General features: G+C 44.4%; 1 protein-coding gene across 4 annotated transcripts in view; it reads right to left on the reverse strand.

Moving 5' to 3' along the window:
• The window catches only part of LOC144503915 (ras-associated and pleckstrin homology domains-containing protein 1-like), a 214,478-nt gene that overhangs the window by 42,418 nt on the left and 145,310 nt on the right, over window positions 1-26,750 (reverse strand). For 3 of the 4 annotated variants that reach the window (XM_078228987.1, XM_078228988.1, XM_078228986.1), the window contains exons 6-10: window positions 20,768-20,842; window positions 13,332-13,409; window positions 11,224-11,383; window positions 9,385-9,506; window positions 7,690-7,755 (exon numbers count right to left, since the gene is read on the reverse strand). In XM_078228987.1, coding sequence (XP_078085113.1) covers window positions 7,690-7,755; window positions 9,385-9,506; window positions 11,224-11,383; window positions 13,332-13,409; window positions 20,768-20,842 — 501 coding nt within the window. The remainder of the gene's footprint in view (window positions 1-7,689; window positions 7,756-9,384; window positions 9,507-11,223; window positions 11,384-13,331; window positions 13,410-20,767; window positions 20,843-26,750) is intronic. The other variant, XM_078228990.1, reaches the window with a different exon arrangement.

Raw genomic sequence — 26,750 nt, forward strand, 5'->3', positions numbered from 1 at the left:
CTGTAATTCACACACAGCAGAGATCAGACTGTAAGATTATTCAGTAAATTGGCCTGAGCTGTGAGAACCATTTAGATCCAGCACGGAGGGGAAAAAGTACACCCCATAATCTAATGTTTGACTCACTAATTTGAAAATGCAGGGACAGGAGAAAATTAGTCAGGAGGCACAAGGCACCACAGATTTTCTGCTGACATACCTATTAACTCTGCAACTTGGAGAAGGACTAATATAAATTCCAGTTAGCAATTATTCAATAGCGTTCAGCAGACCTCATTTTTCTGATCCATTATTTATTGTTCTTGTTTATTATCTCAGCACCACTCCAGTAACGCAGAAGCCAGCTACACGTACATCACATTTTGACAAGGCACCGCTCAGATTATCCTCGGGAGATTTTACCTGAACCAGCCTCATCCAGCAATTGGGATCTCTTTTTTTTAAAATCACAATGAAACACTCTCCAGATTTTTTTTAACCTTAAACTTTCAGGAACCCGTTTGATTCTTATCCATAACAGTTTAGAATAAATGGTGGGAAATCCGTGGTCCAGGGGCCACAAGCGTCTGGGTTCTGCCGGCACAATGTATTTTGTTGCTTACGTGCAGGGTTGCCACATTCCACTGATTTCTATCCGTGTAAGTGAGGTGCGTGCTGACTGCTCACAACATTAACCGTGAGGGCCGCACACTCCCTGTGTCCAAAGCGTAAATATTTCTTTTGTTTTTACCAAAGTTGATGACAGTTCTGTTAATATTGGATATTGGTCCCCCTGGGATTCAAGTGCCACCCGTCTTTTTTAAACAGGTCACACCTGCCCCTAAAGAGGTCCCAATGATCCAAGTACCCAAATCCTTGTCCCTTGCTCCAGTCCCTCAGCCATGCATTCATTCTCCACCGATTCCTGTTCTCACTCTCCCGCGGCGGGTGAGCATCTTGGGGATAGCGATCATAATTCTATCTCCTTCACGATAGCATTGGAAAGAGATAGGATCAGGCAGGCTAGGAAAGTGTTTCTCTGGAGTAAAGGGAAATACAGTGTCATCAGGGAGGAAATTAGACGGGTAAATTGGAAGGAGGCATTCTTGGGGAAAAGTACCGAAGGAAAGTGGAGGATTTTCAAGGAATGTTTGTCTGGAGCTCTGCATGACAACGTTCCGATGAGACAGGGGGGTGTTGGTAGGGTACGGGAACCGTGGTGCACGAAGGTTGTGATGAACCTGGTGAATAAGAAAAGAGAGGCGTACAGAAGGTTCAGAGAGCTAGGAGGTGTTAAGGATTTAGAGGAGTATACGGGATGTAGGAAGGAGCTTAAGAAGGAAATTAGGAGAGCGAGAAGGGGTCATGAGAAGACCTTGGCGGGTAAGATTAAGGAGAATCCCAAGGCTTTCTACAAATATGTCAAGAGTAAAAGGATGAGATGTGAAGGCATAGGACCCTTAAAAGGTGAAGGGGGAAAAGTTTGTGCGGAACCGTTAGAAATGGCGGAGGTGCTTAATGAATACTTTACCTCGGTATTCACGGTGGAAAGGGATCTGGGTGGTTGTACTGCTGGTTTGCGGTGGACAGAAAGGATCGAGCATGTGGACATAAAGAAAGAGGATGTGTTGGAACTATTGAATGGCATCAAGGTTGGTAAGTCGCCGGGACCGGATGGGATGTACCCCAGGTTACTGTGGGAGGCGAGGGAGGAGATTGCGGAGCCTTTGGCGATGATCTTTGCATCGTCGATGGAGACGGGAGAGGTTCCGGAGGATTGGAGGATTGCAGATGTGGTCCCTATATTCAAGAAAGGGAACAGGGACAGCCCGGGAAATTACCGACCGGTGAGTCTAACCTCAGTGGTTGGTAAGTTGATAGAGAGGATCCTGAGAGACAGGATTTATGATCATCTAGAGAAGTTTAGTATGATCAAAAGTAGTCAGCACGGCTTTGTCAAGGGCAGGTCGTGCCTTACGAGCCTGGTTGAGTTCTTTGAAAATGTGACCAAACACATTGACGAAGGAAGAGCGGTGGATGTGGTCTATATGGACTTCAGCAAGGCGTTCGATAAGGTCCCCCATGCAAGACTTCTTGAGAAAGTGAGAGGGCATGGGATCCAAGGGGCTGTTGCCTTGTGGATCCAGAACTGGTTTGCCTGCAGAAGGCAGAGAGTGGCTGTGGAGGGGTCTTTCTCTGCATGGAGGTCAGTGACCAGTGGAGTGCCCCAGGGATCTGTTCTGGGACCCTTGCTGTTTGTCATTTTTATAAATGACCTGGATGAGGAAGTGGAGGGATGGGTTGGTAAGTTTGCTGACGACACCAAGGTAGGTGGTGTTGTGGATAGTTTGGAGGGATGTCAGAAGTTGCAGCGAGACATAGATAGAATGCAAGACTGGGCGGAGAAGTGGCAGATGGACTTCAACCCGGATAAGTGTGTAGTGATCCATTTTGGCAGATCCAATGGGATGAAGCAGCAGTATAATATGAAGGGTACCATTCTTAGCAGTGTAGAGGATCAGAAGGACCTTGGGGTCCGGGTCCATAGGACTCTTAAATCGGCCTCGCAGGTGGAGGATGCGGTCAAGAAGGCGTACGGTGTACTAGCCTTCATTAATCGAGGGATTGAGTTTAGGAGTCGGGAGATAATGCTGCAGCTTTATAGGACCCTGGTGACAAGTGGTGTCCCGCAGGGTTCAGTGTTGGGGCCACAGCTGTTCTCTTTATATATTAACGATCTAGATGACGGGACTGGGAGCATTCTGGCCAAGTTTGCCGATGATACAAAGATAGGTGGAGGGGCAGGTAGTATTGAGGAGGTGGGGAGGCTGCAGAAAGATTTAGACAGTTTAGGAGAGTGGTCCAAGAAGTGGCTGATGAAATTCAACGTGGGCAAGTGCGAGGTCGTACACTTTGGAAAAAAGAATAGGGGCATGGACTATTTTCTAAACGGTGACAAAATTCATAATGCTAAAGTGCAAAGGGACTTGGGAGTCCTAGTCCAGGATTCTCTAAAGGTAAACTTGCAGGTTGAGTCCGTAATTAAGAAAGCAAATGTAATGTTGTCATTTATCTCAAGAGGCTTGGAATACAAAAGCAGGGATGTACTTCTGAGGCTTTATAAAGCACTGGTTAGGCCCCATTTGGAGTACTGTGAGCAATTTTGGGCCCCACACCTCAGGAAGGACATACTGGCACTGGAGCGGGTCCAGCGGAGATTCACACGGATGATCCCAGGAATGGTAGGCCTGACATACGATGAACGTCTGAGGATCGTGGGATTATATTCATTGGAGTTTAGGAGGTTGAGGGGAGATCTGATAGAAACTTACAAGATAATGAACGGCTTAGATAGGATGGACGTAGGGAAGTTGTTTCCATTAACAGGGGAGACTAGGACGCGGGGGCACAGCCTTAGAATAAAAGGGAGTCACTTTAGAACAGAGATGAGGAGAAATTTCTTCAGCCAGAGAGTGGTGGGTCTGTGGAATTCATTGCCACAGAGGGCTGTGGAGGCCGAGACGTTGAGCGTCTTCAAGACAGAAATTGATAAATTCTTGATTTCTCGAGGAATTAAGGGCTATGGGGAGAGAGCGGGTAAATGGAGTTGAAATCAACCATGATTGAATGGTGGAGTGGACTCGATGGGCCGAATGGCCTTACTTCCGCTCCTATGTCTTATGGTCTTATGGTCTTATGGTTAGACCCCACTTGGAGTACTGCGCGCAGTTCTGGTCACCTCATTACAGGAAAGATGTTGAAGCCATTGAAAGGGTGCAGAGGAGATTTACAAGGATGTTGCCTGGATTGGGGGGCATGCCTTATGAGGATAGGTTGAGGGAGCTTGGTCTCTTCTCCCTGGAGAGACAAAGGATGAGAGGTGACCTGATAGAGGTTTACAAGATGTTGAGAGGTCTGGATAGGGTAGACTCTCAGAGGCTATTTCCAAGGGCTGAAATGGTTGCTACGAGAGGACACAGGTTTAAGGTGCTGGGGGGTAGGTACAGAGGAGATGTCAGGGGTAAGTTTTTCACTCAGAGGGTGGTGGGTGAGTGGAATCGGCTGACGTCGGTGGTGGTGGAGGCAAACTCGTTGGGGTCTTTTAAGAGACTTCTGGATGAGTACATGGGATTTAATGGGATTGAGGGCTATAGATAGGCCTAGAGGTAGGGATATGATCAGCGCAACTTGTGGGCCGAAGGGCCTGTTTGTGCTGTGGCTTTCTATGTTCTATGTTCTAATATATGAATGATCAAAGATGTTCTATAACTAGTTATAAAATATTCAGCTTGTATTAAATGTATTTAATCTTATTCATGGGGGTCCTGGTTAGTGAACAAGTCCGATTTCAATCTTGCAGTGCATTGCGATGAAGGAGGGCCACTCACTAGCCTAGGTTGTCTATCACTGATTTAGAGTGTAATATTTCACTCAAGCACTTGAATTGTACCACTGCAAAATCTGGGAGCGTGTTACGGATGTCTAAATGGGAAACACCCTCCAAGAAGAATAACTCTTTTGTCAGCAAAGTTTTAAAATATCTATATCCAAGAACCTTGATTTGTCAATAGGACAGAGTGCCAAGACGCCAGCCAGGCAAATGTTACAACCCCAGTGTTTAAAGTGGAAATGCTCCAGAATACCTGAACATCCAACTGGTGATCTTATAACTTGCCAGAAAGGTAAGGTTCAACCCGTTTGGGAACTCAATCTTTAGGCCTTTTTTCACTACCTTTGGACTTCCTCTTTAACGTATTTTGTTTGGATAACTATTTAACTATTTTTAAAACTTATAATTCACCAAGCAGATGATTACATTTTTCACAGATTTGAGCTCAATATAGATAGGGATCTCAAATGAAAGCCTCTTTTGTAAAACCTTCCAACAATAACATACTTTGTAGCATGCCGGTGGAAAGTGGCTGTGTGCATTAACACTGGGAAGACCATGAACACATTGTGAGCATGTTGGCACACGGAATGGGTGTTTGCTGCAGAAAGGGAAGGTATGGCAAGTTGACTGGTTCATTTTTTTTTAGATTTTAACTGAGAGCAGCTGTTGATGTGAATCAGTAGATGCAGGCATGGGTAGAGGGTGTAAAGTGTTAGTTAGCTAGCTAGAACTTGGCTTTGGTGTCTCTGGGCTGGAGTGGGGTGAAAGGGAAACAGTGAATAGTGAGATCTTGCATTAGAACAGGAGGTGAACGGGTGACAGTGGGTTCTGGTTTAGGCTCAATAGGGTGGCACTGTGGCTCAATGGTTAACACCGCTACCTCACAGCGCCAGGGACCCGGGTTCAATTCTGGCCTTGCGGGAGTGCGTGGAGTTTGCACGTTCTCCCTGTGTCTGCATGGGTTTCCTCCGGATGCTCTGGTTTCCTCCCACAGTCCAAAAAATGTGCAGGTTAGGTGAATTGGCCATGCTAAATTGCCCTTTAGTGGCCCAAGATGTGTTGGTTAGATGGATTAGCCATGGTAAATGTGTGGGGTTACAGGGATAGGGCAGGGAAGAGGGCCTGGGTAAGATACCCTGTCAGTGAGTCGGTGCATATTCGATAAGCCGAATGGCCTCTTCTGCAGGTAGGGATTCTATGATAACTTGGACATACAGACACTGGGTGATTGTCCTTCTAGACTCAGCCTGAGGACTGCCAAAACTGCAAGAGTGCCTTCAAAGAGAAGGTGGGAGCAGAAGAGAAATTAGGGTAAATGCAAAATCCAATCTGAGGGACATTTCAGAAAGGTAGTCCTTTCTCCTCAAGAAAGATTTCTTAATGCTTAAAAATAAAAAATATCGTACGAACCATAGGAAATCCTAACTAGCTTTTCATTACTAACATGCCCAGTGTTTGGAATTATAGAATGCAAGCATGATATTTTCACCACTCTTTGCTGTTAACATCAAGTATACACTGATTCTAGGTTAAACTGCTATCTTTGATGCATGCACATTGATCACATTTTTGATGCAAGTACTTATCCTTTGCTGATTGCTAAATATCTGGGCTGCAGAAATGTTGACGTTCAAGGTTAACTATGATAAACCAAACCGCTCAGCTGATTAATGCCAGATTCACTTAATTAATTCCTGAAATACAGAGCAGCGTCCTGACTTAGCAGCAACACAACTAAATAAATTCCCAGCCAAGCCAGAGAGTGTGCCAAGGTCCAGGGCGGGGTGCAGGGGAGGAGGTGGAGAGTATTGTATAAGTTAGTCAATGGAACAGTGAACACATAGACGTTGTATAAACTTGAGTCGATAGTACTGACTGGATTCGGTACAGCAGTGGGGCCCACTTTAACACTCCACTTGGGCAATGACAAGCGCCCTGCTGTGTGATAAATGTTGCTATCTTCCCAAACTTGGCTTACATCTGAAGAGGGCGTTTACAGCTTGTTTAACACTGGAGTGAAAGTTAGAAATCTGCCACTGATAGTGGGAGCAGTTTGAGAAAATAGCAAATAAATGTCCGCAAACTAAAGCACACAAGGCTCTTTGAGGTTTTGCTCTTCTTAAAGTAAAGTTTATTTATTAGTCACAAGTAGGCCTTACATTAACACTGCAATGAAGTTACTGTGAAAATCCCCTAGTCGCCACACTCCGCGCCTGTTTGAGTCAATGCACCTAACCTGCACATCTTTCGGACTGTGGAGGGAACCGGAGCACCGGAGAACGTGCAAACTCCACACAGACAGTGACTCAAACGAACCCGGGTCCCTGGCCCTGTGAGGCAGCAGTGCTAACCACTGTGCCACCGTGCTTTTTGTGCTGGTATTGGCACCAGCACCCCAAGAGGATAATTTTAACCCCTCACACTGCAGGCTAACCCACAATTAATTTCCAATACTTGTATTAAGTTCAGAATTAATTTATTTGAAGCAATCTCTTGCTTTTTGAGGACTGCATCCATGGAAACTGAATTTTATTCCACCTTGGAATTAAAAACTTAAATATTTTCAGTTATTTTCTTGTAGGTTTCAAAATCCAACTGATTTTCCTCACAAGTTTGCTTCTTTCACTTATAACTGACACAACTGGTCTGAATTTGGGGATGTGATGAGGATAAATTCCTTCACTTAAAGGGCTGTGAATCTTTTTGGAATTTTCTACCACGGAACTGTGGAAGACCAGTCATTTTCTTTTCCACAGTTGGGGACTTTAATCCATCCAAAAGACCAAATTCAAACTGAATCCAATTCATGGTCTCCATATGAGGGACAAACAAGATCCAAGCTGACAAGATGATGCATTGCACCCACACCCGGGTTTGATCTAACGCTTCACCTTGGCCAAAAGGCTGAGGTGGCTTTGAAAAATTGTATCAGGTAAAGCCTCGGTTTAACCTCATTGGCTACCCTGACCCTTTACTCTACCTTAGCCTGGGCAAACCACCATTACAGCACACCCCCCCGTGCAATGGGCTAGCCCCGTCCCCTGCTTCATCAGAGAACAAAGAGAATTACAGCACAGGAACAGCCCTTCGGCCCTCCAAGCCTGCACCGACCATGCTCCCCGTCTGAACTAAAACCCCCTACCCTTCCAGGGACCATATCCGTCTATTCCCATCCTATTCATGTATTTGTCAAGACGCCCCTTAAAAGTCACTATCGTATTTGCTTCCACTACTATGGTTTCACCCTGTCAGGTTTGAGTGATTGTTAGATACCAAACAAGCTTCAATTATCTCCGTGATTCAGAATCTCTGCTTACCTCGAGTAATGCTTCCTTGTTTCTGTCTCCCATCTCGGAGTTCTCTCTCTTCCCCAGCAGGTAATTCTGTTATAAATAACACCCATTAGTGCAGTTAATTATACATTTAAACATCTGTACATTAACCCTGAGATTCACTGTTTGCTGCTGTCCTGAGTCCAAGTTCAGCTGACGTTCTGTCCTATTGCATATAACGCTGTTATTTTCAAACCTGCTCTGGGAAAGCCAGTGACAGGACATCACAGCTTCAGCCACTGCTCGGCATCCTGGAACAAGTCTCAGTCCGAGCAACGCCTCAATTTTATAATTCTCACCTTGTTTTCAAACGCCTTCATGGCCTCACTATCCTCATCTCAGTAATCCCCTCCAGCCCAAGCGTAGTCCAAACCAGGTTCGAAAGGTATTTAACCCTAGTGCTTTGCTGCTTTTTTCAATGGCCTTAATAGCCATTTTTAAAAATTCGTTCATGAGACATGGGTGTTGCTGGTAAGGCAGCATTTGTTGCACATCGCTGATTACTCTTCCCGCCACTGTAAGTACTTACTCTGCCATCCCCAACACACCATCCCCATCATTCTCCCATTATCTGGCAGCATGCATCATCAGTAAAGCTCCCTCTACACTGTCCCCATCAAACACTCCCAGGACAGGGACAGCACGGGGTTAGATACAGAGTAAAGCTCCCTCTACACTGTCCCCATCAAACACTCCCAGGACAGGGACAGCATGGGGTTAGATACAGAGTAAAGCTCCCTCTACACTGTCACCATCAAAGTCTCCCAGGACAGGTACAGTGTAGGGTTAGATTCAGAGTGAAGTTCCCTCTCCAACTGTCCCCATCAAACACTCCCAGTGCAGGCAGCACAACAGGGGTTAGTTGTGGAGTTTTATTCCTTCTACATGGCATTAAATTTCCATTTCATACATCAGCTATCCCTCGGCTCCTGACGGTGATTGCCAATTAATGTTATATAGGAGGTAGTTTATGCTCTGGCAGTACGTTTGCTACAAACACATTCGATACTCTCCCAAACTCATTACAGAGGAACCCAAAAATAACAGAAAAACCATGAAGCTGGCTTTGACTAAATAATAATAAAAACCAACACACACTCTAAAATTAATGACATTGTACCAAGGGAGCTGAATGAAGCATGCTGCACTCATGCTTACTGCATGCTTGACATTTAGTCTAGGACTCTGAATCTCAGAGCACAAGATTTGAGAGACAAGAACCTAAACAACTGGACAAGTTATTTGTTCTGGCCACTACGATATGTCACAACTTCCATTATACTCTAATATTCAATTCTCACTGCTCATTCCTATGCCCCAGGCAAGGGAGCATAGAACTTATCCAGGTTTTAAATCCATCAAGTAATATAAACTGTCCAGCCACGAGTGATAAAGCAGCAATTCAATGAAAGATCATATTGTATCTTGTGAAGTAAGAGCACAAAACCGGTGTGATTTGTAGATGTCATGTGAACTGACATCCCTACAGTCCACAACTTGGAACCTGCATTACAATAAAATGAAACGGTTAAAGACAGTTGTACGCAGTGTGGAAATAATGTAGGACAGTCAAAATGACACCAGTGAAGAATAAGTGCAAGTGGCCTGCAGAGGATGGCAAATAAGGAAGTAATTCTACATCATTGCTGAGGTCTACCATGTGTCAGAAGCTTCACATACCTGTGGATTTTTAAAAAGTGCGTATTTCTCAATGCGTTCAGTAAACATGAGTTTATTCTGACTGTCTCGGGTCCAGTTCAGCAAGTTCTCCACCAGATTTTCATGATCTTCAAAGATTCGCTCTGAAGTTAAAAGAAAACGTGAGGATTGTGAGGCGGGGGGACAACTGCATTTGTAAAATTGTGGAAGCGCAGCAATGAGTAAGAAAATTAAAAGTAAAAGTTATTTATTTATTGGTCACACTGCAATGAAGTTACTGTGAAAATCCCCTAGTCGCCACACTCCGGCGCCTGTTCGGGTACACTGAGGGAGAACTTAGCATGGCCAATGCAACCTAACCAGCACGTCTTTCGGACTGTGGGAGGAAACTGGAGCACTCGAAGACACAGAGAACGTGCAGACTCTTCACAGACAGTGACCCAAGCCGGGAATTGAACCTGGGTCCCTGGCGCTGTGAGGCAGCAGTGCTAACCACCGTGCCACCGTGCTGGATAAAGAACCAATGAAAAGATCAAATTTTGCTGATAGGCAGCAAAGTTACGTTCTGGGCTATCGCGTCCTTCTGCAGTTTGTACCGATTAGAAACAGAATGTTTTCAATGGTTAAGTGTTGGTTTGGACATGCCACTTGCTGATTGATGAAAAGTAGCTTTCAGCAATTTAGATTCACGTTAGTGTTCTGGAGAAAGTATAATTCTACAATCCGCTCCCTGGTTAGTTTCGATCACCCTCGACAGTTTGTCCATAAGCTGCTAACTTCATCTCTGCAGCTTTCAGGAACGATTTTCACCAGAGTGTTGAAGAATGATTTATCAGCGCCTGCCAGGTACTAACAGACCAGATCCACTTCAGATCCTAGTGAGCGCGACAGGATTCAACTGAAATTGATGATACATGAACAGGCAGAGAATAGAGGGATATGGACCATGTAGAGGCAAGAAAATATTAGATTATAGAGGCATCCATGTCGGCACAGACTTAAAGTAAAGTTTATTTATCAGTCACAAGGCTTACATTAACACTGCAATGAAATTACTGTGAAATTCCCCGAGTCGCCACACTCCTGCGCCTGTTTGGGTCAATGCACCTAACCAGCACGTCTTTCAGACTGTGGGAAGAAAGCAGAGCACCCGGAGGAAACCCACCCAGACACGGGGAAAACGTGCAAACTCCACACAGACAGTGACCCGAGGTGGGAATCGAACCCAGGTCCCTGGCGCTATGAGGCAGCAGTGCTAACCACCGTGCTACCGTACCATGACTTGGTGGGCTGAAGGGCCTGTTCCTGTGCTGTACTGTTCTTTGTTGAAAGGTCACAGGGCTGAAACATTAACTCTGTTTCTCTTCATAGTTGCTACCTTAACTGCTGAGCATTTCCAGCGTTTGCTGTTTTTATTTCAGATCTCCAACATCAGCAGTATTTTGTTTTTTGCACCAGTGTTCAATTCTCGTCCACCCGAGGAAATAGTCTCTAAACGTCCACTCCATCTATCCCCCTCATCATCTTATAAACCTCTATTAAGTCGCCTCTCAACCTCCTCCGCTCCAGAGAGAACAGCCCTAGCAATTCATGGTAACTAATTGAAAAGCATCAGACTATGTCAAAACGTATTGGCCTCGGTGCCAATTCTTGTAGCACATTGACAGCAACATAACAAAGATGCCTGGTGACAGAACCAATGAACATGTCTACAGAAATGGTCAACCAAACATAGGAGGAAAGGGCAAAAGAAAACATGATGGTCTGGAAATATTTTCTGAATGCACCGAACCCGGAAGACGAGTTCCAGCAGGTTACAGTGTCTGACATTTAACTGGCTGTTCAGTCTCACCAACTCACCCATTTGAAGTTCTGGGATTGTCTCCACCAGCGACCAATCTGAGCTGAATCCACAGTGGGACTTATCCATGAGATTGTCCAGAACCTGCCTGACTGTTTGTCTTTCATCAACCATCATTGTCTTGGAGCTCTCATCAGACATGTGGACCCGTATCACCAGCTAGAAGGACAGGATAGACAATTAATCAGGCACCTTCATTACCTACAAAATATCAATATCTATCAGCTCTCCTGATCTAAGGTCCCATAAGAAAAACTTGCAGCACTATAGTGGCACTAATACTACAAACATATTTTGGATTTTACCTTGTTTTCAGAACAGCAGCCTAATATCTAATCAGCCACACTTTTTAAATAGAAATAAACACTTACTGGTTAACTTGCAATGTTATATCGAGCAGAATAAAGAAGGGTTAAATACAACAAAGTTTCAAGCTGCATCTCCAGGAAGTTTAACTACATTTCTCACCTTCATAGTCACTGAATCCTTTTGAATCACAGAAATCCTACAGAGCAGAAAGAGGCCATCCAGACTGTTGAGTCTGTACTGACTCCCAACAGAGCATCTCACCTCCCCATCCTAGCCTAATCCATCTAACCTGCACATCTTTGGACACTAAGGAGCAATTTAGCATGGCCAATCCCCCTAACTTACACATCTTTGGACACTAATGGGCAATTTACCATGGCCAATCCACCTAGCCAGCACATCTTTGAAGTGTGAGAGGAAGCTTGGGCACCCGGAGGAAACCCACGCAGACACAGGGAGAATGTGCAAACTCCACACAGACAATCACCTAAGGCTGGAACTGAACATTGGTCCCTGGCACTGTGAGGCAGCAGTGCTAACCACTGTGCCACCCATTTTTTCAGATTTAAGTTTGAAGATTTCTAAATATCTCAGAGATTTGGGTCACATTTTAAGCCTTACAGCAAAGGTGGCTAAAACGGTCCCAGAGGCCGGATGTTTGACTCCTGTGTGCTAGTAAATAGAAAAAATAAGAAATCTGAAGATGCATGACGGACATGCATTGCTGTTGGGTCACTTGCCAGATAATTATATCCAAACGTGCATGGAATAAATTCATATTGTCAGAATGGTCAATCAATGCTCTACACTGCCATTTGAAACCCCATGCAGTGGAGCAGGAGCACCAGTGTGTTTCTGTTGCCTGTAGACTTGCAGATGAAATCACCAAAACTCTTCCCATCCCCAGGCTACCAGGCCTGGTACCTGCTACTGTAGTTGCTACGATTGTACAGTGGGGGAGAAAAGTTTGGGCTATGGAGACTTCTTTTTTTTAAAAACTGTTAAATGTTGTCCAGAGTTCAGTTCACACGTGTTTCAGGCTGAACCCTGGTGGTATGAATGGGGAATTGGCACATTTGTGCTGCCACTCTGAGAAAAAGCCCCTGCTTAGATCACATCTTTCTTTTTCCAATGGCTCTGTAATAGGGGCTGGTTTCCATGGTGCTGGATTTAGGCTGCTTACACTTTAGGCAGCATGGATTCAGCATCGTTCTGGTCATGGAACCTCAACATCATCCAAGACAAAGCAGCCTGTTATTACTGACACATCTATCCCCCCCATCTTAAACATTGACTCCCTCCACCACTGACGCACAGTGGCAGGAATGTGTATCATCTACAAGATGCACTGCACCAATCTGCCAAGGGTCTTTCGACAGCACCTTCCAAACCCAGGGCATTACCATCTAGGACACAGGCACCTGGAGGTTCCCCTTCAAGCCACCTGGAGGTTCCCCTCCAAGCCACCTGGAGGTTCCCCTCCAAGCCACCTACCATCCCGAATATTGGCATTCTTTCGCCATCACTGGATCAAAATCCTGGAACCCCCTCCCTAACATCACTGTGGGGTGGTGCCTCCACCGCATGGACTGCAGCGGTTCAAGAAAGTAGCTCATCACCACCTTCTCAAGGGCAATAAATGCTGACCTAGCTAGCGATGCCCACATCCCATGAACAAATAAAAAAGTCAGATGTGGACCAATCATTGGGACATTGCTCCACAGGTGCTGAGTGGCATGTTCTTGTGTGATCTTTCGCACCTTGAACTGTTTTTCCTTTGCTGCTTGCCAGCCCTTACCTTTTTGATTTGTGCCTCTTTGATCTTCTCCAACGCCACCCTTATTTTTTCTGCCTTCTGCCTGGCAGCCTGCTCCTCCTGCAGATACAAAGAGTGAGCAAATTAAGATGAATCGGGACTCTATAATGAACCAGGGGAATACACCTTACAGACAAAGCACTAGAAAGCGGCTTCCTCGGACCAACCAGCACTGCGCAGTAAGCTCAAGGCACATTTCAAACCCCATCCCTAAGTCTTGTATTATCACACAGAACCTTTGATTAGATGTCACTAAAGAAAAGTTTCCTCAAATATCCTTCACTACACCTGCCTTTAGCCTTCCTCCAGTTTATGGACTAAAATTAACCAGGAAATAAAAATCCCACCATTCGAATTTTGCAAAGAACTTCCCTTTGTTTACCTAATCTCTCAATGGAACAAACAGCATTTGCTGTGGGCCAGACTGCTTACATCCAATTGCATTCAAGGCAGTAGCAACTTAACAATTGCAAGATTTAATATGCCCATTTTTAAAAAACTGCAATGAAACGTATATTTAGAAGGGGCAAATGAGCAAATTGAAAAGGTAAACTTGGTTTCAGTTGTCATTCTTAGTTCAAACAATCGAACGTGAAAACAATGCTTTAAAACACATTATATCAGTTTACCTGCATGCTCCAGTATGGCACAAAGTGATATCCTGACAACACAAAGCATTGGGTTTGAACAGGGCTGTGTTGTGCACAACTGACAGCAACAGCTGGGATAGTTGAGGGATATACCCATCATAAACATAATTCCACACCACAAAAGACTCTGTTGCTAGCGTGATGACAGTGCCCGAGCGATTGGCTGAGAACCTAATTAAGCAAAGAGCAAAAAAGCACCTCAGCAGCAGGCCCCTGCGCTAACACTGCTGCTTTTAGAGAAATGATCAATTCCCTCCCCCCCACCTCCCTTTTTAATTTTACATTATATGTGGCTCAAAATCGGTGACATTCATTCATCACACGCCAGTAAGACATCAAACACAGCAGGTGCAGGCACTTAGGAATACAATGGGACTTTTATAATTTTGATTTTGCAAACCATCAACTTCTGTGCATGATTGCTAAAGACCAGAGGCCTCTCGGGAGTCCTAGTTTCAAAGCTCAAAGGGAATTAATTGATGTGTGTCAACAAGTTACATATATTGAGCCGATAATCAGAACCAGAAATCTAATGTTTTAATATAGATATCCTTTTCCATATCTGTAAATGCGACAGAGCACAGCCTGTCTTCCTTTGAAGACATAAAGTGAAAGTGGCGTCTCCCTGACCACGTGCTAGCTAGTTATGTGCAAGGATAAAAGGGTGGGGTTCTCTCTTCCCTTGAGGCATATCTCCTGAAGGGACAACCTGGCAGCTGCACTAGGGAGGACCAGACAAGAGCTTAAGAAACAGGTGAGAGATTGAGCAGCAAGAGAAAGGGGAAATGCATTTCCATCATTTAAGACAAATATAAAATCTAACAGTTAACAGAATGCAATGACATTTTGTGTGTCATGTTTAAAAGATGCATTTCTGATTTTCTGTTCACTTGAGAGAAATTGTCTGTCGAAAAACAGATCATGGGTCAAAAATCCCCCACCGTGAATTTGTTTGGTCATTTTCTCCCCTTTCCTTCTGAAGGCTCAGATTCTTGCTCAGGTACAGTTTTGCTGGCACCAATCAATCTCCAATACTCTGCCATATCATTTGTTATGCGTATTAGAAAGCTCTTTGACCATGGGGTGCATCACAACTGAGCCTGTTATTCATCAGCTGCAGGATGTTCCCGATAGTGGGGGAGTCCAGAACCAGGGGTCACAGTCTGAGGATTCGGGGTAGACCATACAGGACAGAGATGAGGAGACATTTCTTCACCCAAAGAGTGGTGAGCCTGTGGAATTTATGACCACAGGAAGTAGTTGATGCCAAAACATTGAATGTATTCAAGAGGCGGCTGGATATAGCACTTGGGGCGAATGGGATCAAAGTTATGGGAAGAAAGCAGGATTAGGCTATTGAGTTGGACAATCAGCCATGATAGTGATGAATGGCGGAGCAGGCTCAAAGGGCTGAATGGCCTCCTCCTATCTTCTATGTTTCTATATCCCCTCTCCCCAGACAGTGTCATTGGACAGTGAGTTGGTAAACTGTCAGGCCAATTTTTACAACTGTACTGAGATCAATATACCCAACACAAGATGAGAATTAACTTCATTCACACAGTTCATGGGTTTCTTCAACTAACCCACTGGAGTATCTACTCTCCCTTTTCTGAATTGGATCATGTTCGAAGGTAAAAAATTGGACTCGGTAATTGGGAAATGTGGTTCCTGGAAAGGTTTGGTTAAAACATCATGGAGCTGACTTCTGAGCCAGAGTTGTAAATCAAGGCATCTAAACTTGTCAACAGGATAGCTGATAGGGTCAGAAATGTCTGCATGAAAAATGACAGCCTGTTCTCAAATCAGCATGTATCTGGCATGGAGCTCTTCCCATGGAGCGCAACAACTAGCCACCTGCAAATGTTAACAAGTCAAACAGCTGGTGCAGACACACAGCTAACTGCACCGTCAAAATCTAAAATAATCCGATTTTCTCTTTAAATTTAGCTTCAAACGGGAGACATAGTGTACAGAATCTGAATCAATCCCAGCCAAGAAAACCCAGATGTCCGGTTACCATCCTGCTGGGCGAACAGAAAGGAAAAATCTATGCAAAGCGCTGCTCTCACTTTCTTTCCCAAGACACTTAACTCTGATCTTATACGGCATTGTACATTCATGCATTGTGCATAGCTGGGGGCAGGCCCCAATACTGGCTCAGCTGACCTCTGCCGAGCGGGCAGGCCCCAGTAGGGTCCGGCCACCTTCAACAAGGTATTATGTGAACTCCCAGATCTTGCTGTTTCTGCACTTCTTATAACATGGCATCATTTAGTTTACTTTGCTACTCCTCATTCTTCCTATGAGAGTGAATCACTTCACACATCTGTACTAAATTTCAACTGCCATGTTTCACCAATCTGTCTATGTCCTTCCCAAATCTGTTACCAACATTCTCATTTGATTGGAGATGCAGTAAATAATAAGATTTGTCTACTTAATGCTGGTCCCCTGACAGCAAGGTGACCAGCATGCTTAACAAAGCAAAAGCTGCAGGAATTGATCAAGTTGCCTCTGCTTGGGAATGGGGAAAATATCTGAGCAGGGAGGACTCACACAGCGCATTCCTAACCAGTCCCTCTCCAGTTCTCTGAAAGGTGTTCCAGTCCTGATGATATAGATTATCATGGGCGCTGGTTTCCCATCCAAGTGACCAATATGGGGCCAAGAGCAATCAGAATGGTCAAACCCAGTACACAGAATTCTTACATTGCAGAAAGAGGCCATTCAGCCCATCAAGTCTGCGTGACTCTCCGAAAGAGCATCATACTCAGGCCCTCATCTCTGCCTTATGCCCATAACCCTGCGCATTTACCATGGCTAACCCCCTACCTCTTTGCTATCCAAGGTCAATGAGTTGAATTACACAAACCCGGCTGTCCTACAAGACCAGCCTCATGTACAAACGGGAAGAGCCCCACTGACCTATTTGTGCACTTTCTTCAATTCTTCTCCATGTGTTGAGCTCCCAACCTCAGCCAGTCAACACTTCCTCACAGGAAGGTGAAGGGAAAAAAGGAAAGGGGAGTCCCGGAGGACTCCTCTCACACATCTGACAGCTGCTCAAAAAAAAAGGCATGGGACTCAAACTAGAAAAGCAAGAAAATATTAAAACCATGTCAAAATGTTCACTTACCATTGCACAGCATCCAGTTCTCAATTCCTGAAACCTCTCAGGTAATGTAGCAGTCTGTGCTCACATGCATTTACACTCGGTTGATAAGTGGCAAGCAACATTTGTGCCACACCAGTGCCAAACAATGAGCATTAATAATCTCCAACAGGAGAAAATATAACCATCTCCTGCTGACATTCAGCGGGATCATCAACATCAAATCCCCTTCCATTCAGAGTCAACATTGACCAAAAACAGAACTGGACCAGTCACATAATTACAGTGGCTACAAGAGCAGCTCAGAGCTGGGAAGCTTGCGTGTAACATGCCTCCTGACTCCCTAAAACCTGTCCACCATACACAAGGCTCAATGCAATGGAATACTCCCTGCTTAGCTGGATGATGCAGCTTCAACAACACTTAAGAAGCTTGATACCATCCAGGACAAAGCATCCCCGCTTGACTGGCACCCCATCCACCACCTTAAATATCAATTCCTTCCATCAGCACCATGGCTGAAATGTGTATACTGCAGTATATTGGCCAAGGCTTCATTGCCAGCACCTTCCAAACCCATGACCTTTACTAACCAAAAGGACAAGGGCAGCACGTGCATGGGAACACCACCACCTGCAATTAGCTTCCAGGTCACACACCATCCTGACTTGGAAACATATCATCCCACCTTCATCACTGCAAAGTCAAAATCTTAGAACTCTGCCTCACAGCACTGTGGGAATCACTTTCACCACATAGTCTACAATGGCTCAGGGAAGCTGTTCATGACGTACTTCTAAAGGATGGGCAACAAATGCTGGTCTTGGCAGCAATGCCCACATTTCATAAACGTAGAAAAAACCTCCCCATAAAGTTCCATTTCTATTGCCACAAACTAATAATATATTCCAATTATTATTATTCCAATCGCGGCATAGGTTATAAAAGCAGGGAAGTCATGTTGGAGTTGTATAGAACTTTGGTAAGGCCACAGCTGGAGTAATGTGCAGAGTTCTGGTCGCCACATTAACGGAAAGATGTGATTGCGCTGGAGAGGGTGCAGAGGAGATTCACCAGGATGCTGCCTGGGATGGAGCATTTAAGTTATGAAGAGAGGTAGGGTAGGCTTGGGTTGTTTTCTTTGGAGCAGAGAAGACTGAGGGGCGACCTGATCGAGGTGTACAAGATTATGAGGGACATGGACAGGGTGGATAAGGAGCAGCTGTTCCGCTTAGTTGAAGGGTCAGTCACGAGGGGACATAGGTTGAAGGTGAGGGGCAGGAGGTTTGGGGGGGGATGGAAGGAAAAACCGTTTTACCCACAGGGTGGTGAGGGTCTGGAATGCACTGCCTGGAGGTGGGTTGCCTCACATCCTTTAAAAAGTATCTGGATGAGCACTTGGCATGTCAGAACATTCAGGGCTATGGGCCAAATGCTGGCAGATGGGGTTAGGTGGGAGTTCAGGTGTTTCTTGCGTGTCAGTGTGGACTCGATGAGCTGAAGGACCTCTTCTGCACTGTATGATTCTAATTAATCAACTGACTACATAATGGGATTGTTCCAGTTCTAGTTAAGACAATAACTAGCTCGATAGGATGCTTAGGACACAGTTGTTTCTACTGACCAGATCTATTAACTACTCTGATCTAAATAGGTAGGTTGTCCCCAGGAGGCCTGTCCTTAGAGCTTTCACACGAATTCCTAGTTGCTTTAAATATGACTCTGGGGTCTGAATATAGTTTCTAGGTCTATTGATGCTCATGTGGTAGTCAAGTGAGCCACTCAGCACAGGGAAGGACACTACTGCAAGAGAGAAAGAAAAGCAGAGCCCACTTACCAATGCAAGTTGTCTTTTAGCAACAGATTCAAGAGCATACGCAGCAGATGCTTGGGAATAAGTTGCTGACTGTCATCTTGCTTAAGGAATGGCTTGTGGGTGGTGCGGAGGGGAGAAGGGAGCCTAAGGAAGTAGGAGAAAATGGTACAAAATTCGAAAAGAGAACAGAAAGGTTTTTTTTGAAATAAATTAAATAATGGATTCTTTTAACGTGGCGTGATGAATTTCCTCTGGATCTCTTGCCTTCAATTCACTTCCTCATCTAATTTACTCCATTCTGCTTTCCAAACCCCATGAGCCAAGTCTTGCTGTACGAGTACTGCTGCAGGTGTCCACAGGGCCTGGTCATCTTCTCGCACCTCACCCCAAATGACCAGGTGAGGCTCAAGTGGCAGACTTATAGATGCACCCAGTCTTGGCATCTAACTTCCCCCACACACAAACCTTCCAGCAAGAATGGGAGACCTGACTGACTCTTCATCTGCTTGGTCCAGATGACCCCAACAGAAGCGGTCCCTCAGCTGAGATCAGTTACATTATCACACATTGGGAATCAAACCTAGGTCTTTGGGTCTATATGGCCCAGTTCAACAGCAGGTAATAAATACCCTAAAAAGGCCAACAAGGAAACCACATCAGCATTTTAAACAAGAAGTGAAGCATCTGGTCTAGACCTTCGGAGTTAAAACTCTGAATCAATGAAAACCTGCGTCACCAAATCTGTCTTGTGGTGCCCTGCCACGAATAAGTTCATGAGTGGAATCACATTAAACAAGAACTGGCACAATAGAATGGTGCAATCACATAAGTGAGTTTAATTGTGTGTAGTTCTAGGTCCCATTGGGGTCACATTTCAGAGCAATGGCAATCTTCATATGGGATATTGGTGTGAGGGTAACTTTGGCAAACATTTGGGAATTCTCAGATATTTGCTCGGCAGGACTCCATGTGCTTTATAGCTATTCACGGCCATTCGTGAAGTTTTGATACAACTTCATGTCTTTGTGTTTTGAGAGTTGGAGAATTCATTGCAGACCAAATCAGCACGATTGATATCTGTACAGTGCTCAATCCTTTAAAACTTTCTGGATGTCTAGAAGTTGGAGCTTTGCTAAATCGTGTGCTCTTAATTTGCTAGCATCAATAAATTTCACGGAATATTTCTGTGAATGTTAACATTTCTGTGAGTTAAACAGGTTTTAAACTCAAACGCTGCAGCAAAATATTGATGGGGTATTGATTTTACTCTGGGACATGCTGCTTCTTGTCATTTTCTTAGTATTTTGAAGTGTAAACGAACATGCACACAATTCAAAACAGGTCGGCAGAATGACAAGAACAAAGACTGAAGTGATTGCAAAAACTGAGCAAAACTCCTCTTCCGAGTTACCCAGGAAGTGCACTGAAAGGGTGACAAAGGATAGCATGCAAGCTCTCGTCATGCTCTCATGCAGATACCTGATTAAGTAGCAAGTTTCTGAAATGCACAAATTACCAAAAGAGCTCAAAACAAAGTGTACTTTTCACTCATCATTAGGGGAAAAGGGGGGTGGGTCACAAGCAGGAAGAGTTAACAAACAAGCCAATTACTGGAGGAGACACAGTAACACAAGCTGAGTATGACCAGTCCCAACAGCTTGGTCAGTATACTGCAAGGGGGAGGGGGGGGGGGGGGGGGGGGTTGAGGAAAAGGGAAACCAAAAGTGTTCCTGGGTATATAAATATTAACGAAGAGTGTGGGATTGGTAACAAGTCACAGGGTTACTCATTCTACCTACAGGGTTTCATCACATGCAGGTTGGAAGATACGCTTCACCTTGGTCAGCAAATGAGAAGGTTTCCCAGCTATGTTTCTCAAAATGATTGACGTTTCCCTGTCCAGATAGGAATGCTTGGTGCAGGAAATAAAGAAAAAGAGAAATAAATCAGTGCAGTGATAAAATAAAATTAAAGTGTGCAAGCATAGAATAAAAAAGCAACCTATTCATTACAGAGAAGCATTTCAGCAGCAAACCACTTGATACCAACTCTTTTACAGGGAAAGATACATTCATATATATTCCTCAAAGATCACATATACTCAAACATGTTAGTATTATTATACTGTCATGTAGCACTGTGCATCTCCCCAAACGAGATCTTTGAAAACCATCATACATCCATGTCCTCAAATGTCATGGGCAAGAAACACCCAATTTCCACCTTGGGTTACCGGAAGGTCATGTGTGCTACCCAATGTGGAACTCTAGTCAAGCTGACCAACTAAATTCCAGCTTAGTTATCCAGCCTGTGCAGTGATAGCTGGTTTTAGCTACTGGCCTCCCTATCACTGGGAAGGGATCAGGATCAGTATCCACAGGTTCCTGGTGGAAAATGCAACAAGTGGAAACAGAGGAAATTTAGCTTCTTTGGATGAATTTTGCAATCGTCAGGGTGAGATCCTTGTGGTGATGAACAGAAGAGTTCCTGTTTCGGACACCCAGTGCCAACAAAAACTCAGGGGGCAGGTGCAGCACAGGCTTTATACAGTGTAAAGCTTCCTCTACAATAAGGGACATGGCAGCACAGTTGTTATGTTACTGGAACAGAACACAGAAAGCTGAGCACAAGTTCAAATCCCATTGTGGCAACTTGAGAATCTGAATTCAATTTCTTTTTAAAAAGTCATAGGACAAGTGTGAGAAAGGGCGGCACGGTGGCACAGTGGTTAGCACTGCTGCCTCACAGAGCCAGGGACCCGGGTTCAATTCCGGCCTCGGGTGACTATCTGTGTGGAGTCTGCACATTCTCCCCGTGTCTGCGTGGGTTTCCTCCGGGTGCTCCGGTTTCCTCCCACATTCCAAAGATGTGCGGGTTAGGTTGATTGGCCAAGGAAAATTGTCCCTTAGTGTCAGGGGGACTAGCAGAGTAGATATGTGGGGTTACGGGGATAGCGTCTGGGTGGGATCGTGGTCGGTGCAGACTCAATGGGCCAAATGACCTCCTTCTGCAATGTAGAGATTCTATGATTCTACGTGACTTTGAAGCTGGCAGATTGTTGTAAAATAACGCAGTAGTTTCATTAATAATCTTTATCCAAATAAATTTGTCTTCCTTTCCCGGCCTGGTAACTTGCACAAATCTCTTATGTGGTATTCTATCAAATGTAAAGCCCATTCATTTTTACCACGCACTGCAATTTCTTCAATAAATTAAAGTGATTCAATTCGATCAAGCATAGCCTGATTGCCCTTTACAAATTCATGCTGATTGTCCCCAATTAGGCAAATCTTAAAATATATACTAGTTTAATTCTATGGACTTGAGAAGTTTACCCACAACCCACCAGAGGTTAACTGGGTAATTTCCAGTGTTATCTGTCCCTTTTGCCCCATTCTTGACCACGAGTGGACAGCTTACCGCTATCCAGTGACAATTCCCGTTTTCAAACCCTTATCAGAAAACAATTAGTCTTTGTTCATTACTCTATTCAGGGTGTGATATCATGTAGAGACTCAGTTACTTGCAGCCCTAGTGATCCAAATTATTTTCTTTTGAATACTTGTCTCCAGTGTAGCTCTTCCAAATCCTCTTCAGACATACCTACAATTCCATTTCCAACTTCCTCTAAAAACTAAGGCAAAGTACTTCAGCATCTCCAACAGTTTCTCATTTACAAGTCCCTTTGTGTATCCCAATCTCCCTCTGATCATCCTTTTATTTATTTGCTAATAAGAGTCATTGCTATATCCCTTTGTATTGACTGCTGGTCTTCCTTGGTCCTAGTAAGAAGTCTCACAACACCAAGTTAAAGTCCAACAGGTTCATTTGGAATCATGTGAGTCACCTGATGAAGGAGCAGCGCTCCGAAAGCTCGTGATTCCAAATAAACTTGTTGGACTGTAACCTGGTGTTGTGAGACTTCTTACTGTGCCCACCCCAGTCGAACGCCGGCATCTCCACATCATGGCTACTACTTGTTCCTACTTCATTGTTTTGACACTGGCAGAAAATGAATTGCCCCTCAGTTCTCTTGGCCCAGAGTTTCCCATGCTCCAAAGCCTTATACAGAGTCTGTACTATACACAAATACATACATATTCCAACGCCCCCATCCACACATCTCCTGGTGACTCAATTGCCAAGTGCAATAGGCAGCACAGAACTGGACATGACAAACCAGAAAGGTTCCAAGATTGACTCTTGATCTATATCAAGTTGACATACTTCAGCCAGAACACTTAGCATCTGTGCCCCTGGGTTAAAAGAAAATGGTCAGAGTTCATGGTCTGAAGTTGTTGAACTCAATGTTAAGTCCAGAAGGCTGCAAAGTACCTATTCAGAGGGTGACTATTCTCCAGTTTTCATTGGGCTTCACTGGTACATTGTAGCAGGCTGAGGATAAACATTTGAATATGAGAGAAAGGTGGTGAATTGGAATGGCAAGCAACAGGAAGGTCAGGGCCATTCATGCTTGCAGACTGAACAAGGGTGCTCCACAAAGTGGTCACCCGTTCATGTGAGCAGCGAATACAGTAGATTAAATGGAAAGAAGGGCAAGTGGAACGGTGCTTCACCTGGAAGGAGTGTTTGGGTCCTAGGATAACAAGAAGGGAGGAGGTAAAGGGGCAAGTGTTACACCTCCCGGGATTGCATGGAAAGGTGCTGAGGGAAAGGGATGAGGTGTTGGGAGTGATAGAGAAATGGACCAGTGTGCCATGGAGGGAATGGTCCATTTGGAATGCTGACAGGGGAGGGGAAACTGTGTTTGGGGGTAGCATCATACTTTCCTATCCTGCTTTTTGGAAAATGCTGACGCTTGTTCTGCTATTAACACATTCTGCGATCTGACCTTTATGCCACAATGAGCTTAATCTTTAACACCATCATAACCACTCCCTTCGTCTCACGTCCATGACATCTTTGTCATTTAATTTCTCCCGAGCTCCCACCGATCTCTGACTTTCTATTTTCTATTTCCATCCCCTCTTTTCAACAGCATAAAATCCATCACTTTTCTACCACTCTTCAGCTCTGAAGAGTCACTCGAAACATTAACTCTGTTTCTCTCTCCGCAGATGTTGCCAGGCCTGCTGAGTTTTTTTTCCCGCATCCCCTGATTTTATTTCACATTTGCCATATCTGCAGCATTTTGCTTTTATTTTGGTAACCTATCCTAATAGTGCCTCCTTTCTCCGCTGTGAAGCATTGTGGGACGCTTTGCCACATTAAAGGTGCTATATCAATGTAAGTTTTGTGGTGATGTGTTCAGTTTGGCTCAATTTGAAATAGTCAGCTGAAAATCAGTGTGAAGGCATACACATGAAACTTGACTGCTTTGGCAGGATACCCAAGGGGGCAGTGTCCCCAATGAACAATAAAGTGCAGGCGCCATTGTAGAAAAACAAGCAGAAAATGTCCTTTATAAGGATAAAAGCTGACAGATAATTCGGATTTGTGTTAATGTAATTTATCTTTGGAGAGAACCTGGGATTCTCTTGATCAGAAAGGAATTATAAAAATTCTTTACATCTTGCAAGGTTTCCTTTGTGATTACAGGTGGTTGCTAAGCGACAGATGGTGCTTTCCATCACTGTTTTGAGCTGAATTATTGGAGAGACTGGGGAGAACAATCTCTCCGGAACCTGTCTTTAGGAGAGACCTTGGGATTTGCTCCAAATTGCATGTTTAAATCTGAACACCGATGAAATTTATGCTGTGACAACCGCGGTGTTTTACCTGCTCTGCAATATTTTATACAAATAGTAAATCACAAATTAAGTGTTGGGCTGCGTGTGTGAGAGTTTCTTTTATTTTTTCACAATGCAACACAGCAAAGAGTTATGTTAGTGTCAATCGCATTGCTCCTTGGCACAGTGAACTTATCAGGAAACGGCCTGCAGCTAAACTGGAAAGGAACATCACCAGCATCTAAAGAACAACTCACCTGCACTAATAGCACTTGGCTCACTGCACTAACATAATTCAATGTTCAAGAAAAATTAAGTTGTTTTAAAAAGTTTATTAGGTTTATTTATCAGTGTCACAAGTAGGCTTACATTAACACTGCAATGAAGTTACTGTGAAAATCGCCTAGTCGCCACACTCCGGCACCTGTTTGGGTACACTGAGGGAGAATTTAGCACGGTCAATGCACCCTAACCAGCACATCTCTTGGACTGTGGGAGGAAACCGGAGCACCCGGAGGAAACTCACGCAGACACGGGGAGAACGTGCAGACTCCACACAGACGGTGACCCAAGCCAGGAATCGAACCCGGATCCCTGGTGCTATGAGGCAGCAGTGCTAACCACTGTGCCAATTCAGCATGGTGGACTGGATAAGAACAGAACTGAGTGGAAAGTCAAGCTGACTCATTCAGGCAAGGTGGAACAATGTATTAAAAGTTGGTACCATCAGGAAAAGGAGCAGGGCAGGAAAATCTGGCAGGAAAATCTAGCAGAATAGTCCTCAAAAAATCTTCAGTGATTGAGAGTACCTGGCACTTAACTTATCACTGTGCAAATGCCAGGTTAGAGGACAGAAAAGCATATACTAGTATAGGCTTATCTGAAACACAACGCCGGAGCATCCAAAGGAAACCCACCCTTTTACACAAAGTGGTGAGAATGTGGAACTCTCTGCCACAATAATAGGTGAGGTGAATAGTGTAGCTGTGTTTAAGGAGAAGCTAAATAATCACAATAGGGAGAAAGGATGGGGTTAGATGGAGAAATATGGGAGGAGGCTCATGTGAAGTACAACTATATGCATTGCTTCTGTGCTGAAAATGCTGTGTCAACTATGACCAGGTTTACTGTCATATTTTCATGGTATATTAAAAACTACTAATTATAAATATTTAAAATGCTCAATGCCCAACAAGAAAGAATTCAAATAATGCACTGGCTAGATCAATACCCTTCATGGCAGATTAGCCTCTGTATGTTTGATATCTGCAGTATGGATTAGTATTCGATATCCAGAAGGCCAGTACTGCCAGGTTCGAGGGAAGTTTCAACTAGATGCTTTCACAGCAGCTGGTATGCTCTTAACAGAACTTTCAGAAAATTTGTAATGTTTCTCCCAATTTAAATCTAGTTCTTGGATCATTTCACAGAAACTAAAGACTACCAATGCTGTACTATGGGAGTACTCTGCCAGCTTGAACTACAAAAGGGGAGCATTCATCCACATGAAACATAATACTCTACATTAGTACAACGTATCAGCACCATCGCTTGGACTTTACTAGTGCAACAGTGGGTGTGTGGAAATGTCATCGTGTCCATTGCACTCTGAAAGGCAGTCAGCTCTGCACTCTGGCCAACTAAACGGTTGCATTGTGTAACACCAGGGTGGTGTACTGGTAGGTGAAGACCGTCACTACATTTGGAGGGAATTGAGGGGACATATGGAGTGGAAGATTGCACGTAGCACTCAGTGAATGTTTTATTTCCATTGCTGCATTAAGTTTCACAGGGCCGAGTGTTTCAGAATTAGTGAACTGAGACTGAGCATAGGCTAAACACTTCCCGAAGGAATGGAGGAGCTCGAGCATCACTGCTAAAGGGGCTGGGAGAGAAAGGGAGAACAAAGCTGCAGACAAACGGGAATCAGCAATATGTTTGCAAACTAGCACTTCTGGCAGCACGTATGGGGCACCGACCAATCAAGCTGCAGAGATGCTTTGAATTTGACCGATTGCTGATAGTAAATCACAATATCAACTCATTTATCATTCATACCTTGCAGCACAAGGATGTTCACATCCTTAGCTGGATAGCAGAAACGCAGGTAATATGGGCTGTTTCTTCAAA

The sequence above is a fragment of the Mustelus asterias genome, chromosome 14, assembly GCF_964213995.1.
Source record: "Mustelus asterias chromosome 14, sMusAst1.hap1.1, whole genome shotgun sequence".
In the NCBI taxonomy this organism is placed as follows: domain Eukaryota; kingdom Metazoa; phylum Chordata; class Chondrichthyes; order Carcharhiniformes; family Triakidae; genus Mustelus; species Mustelus asterias.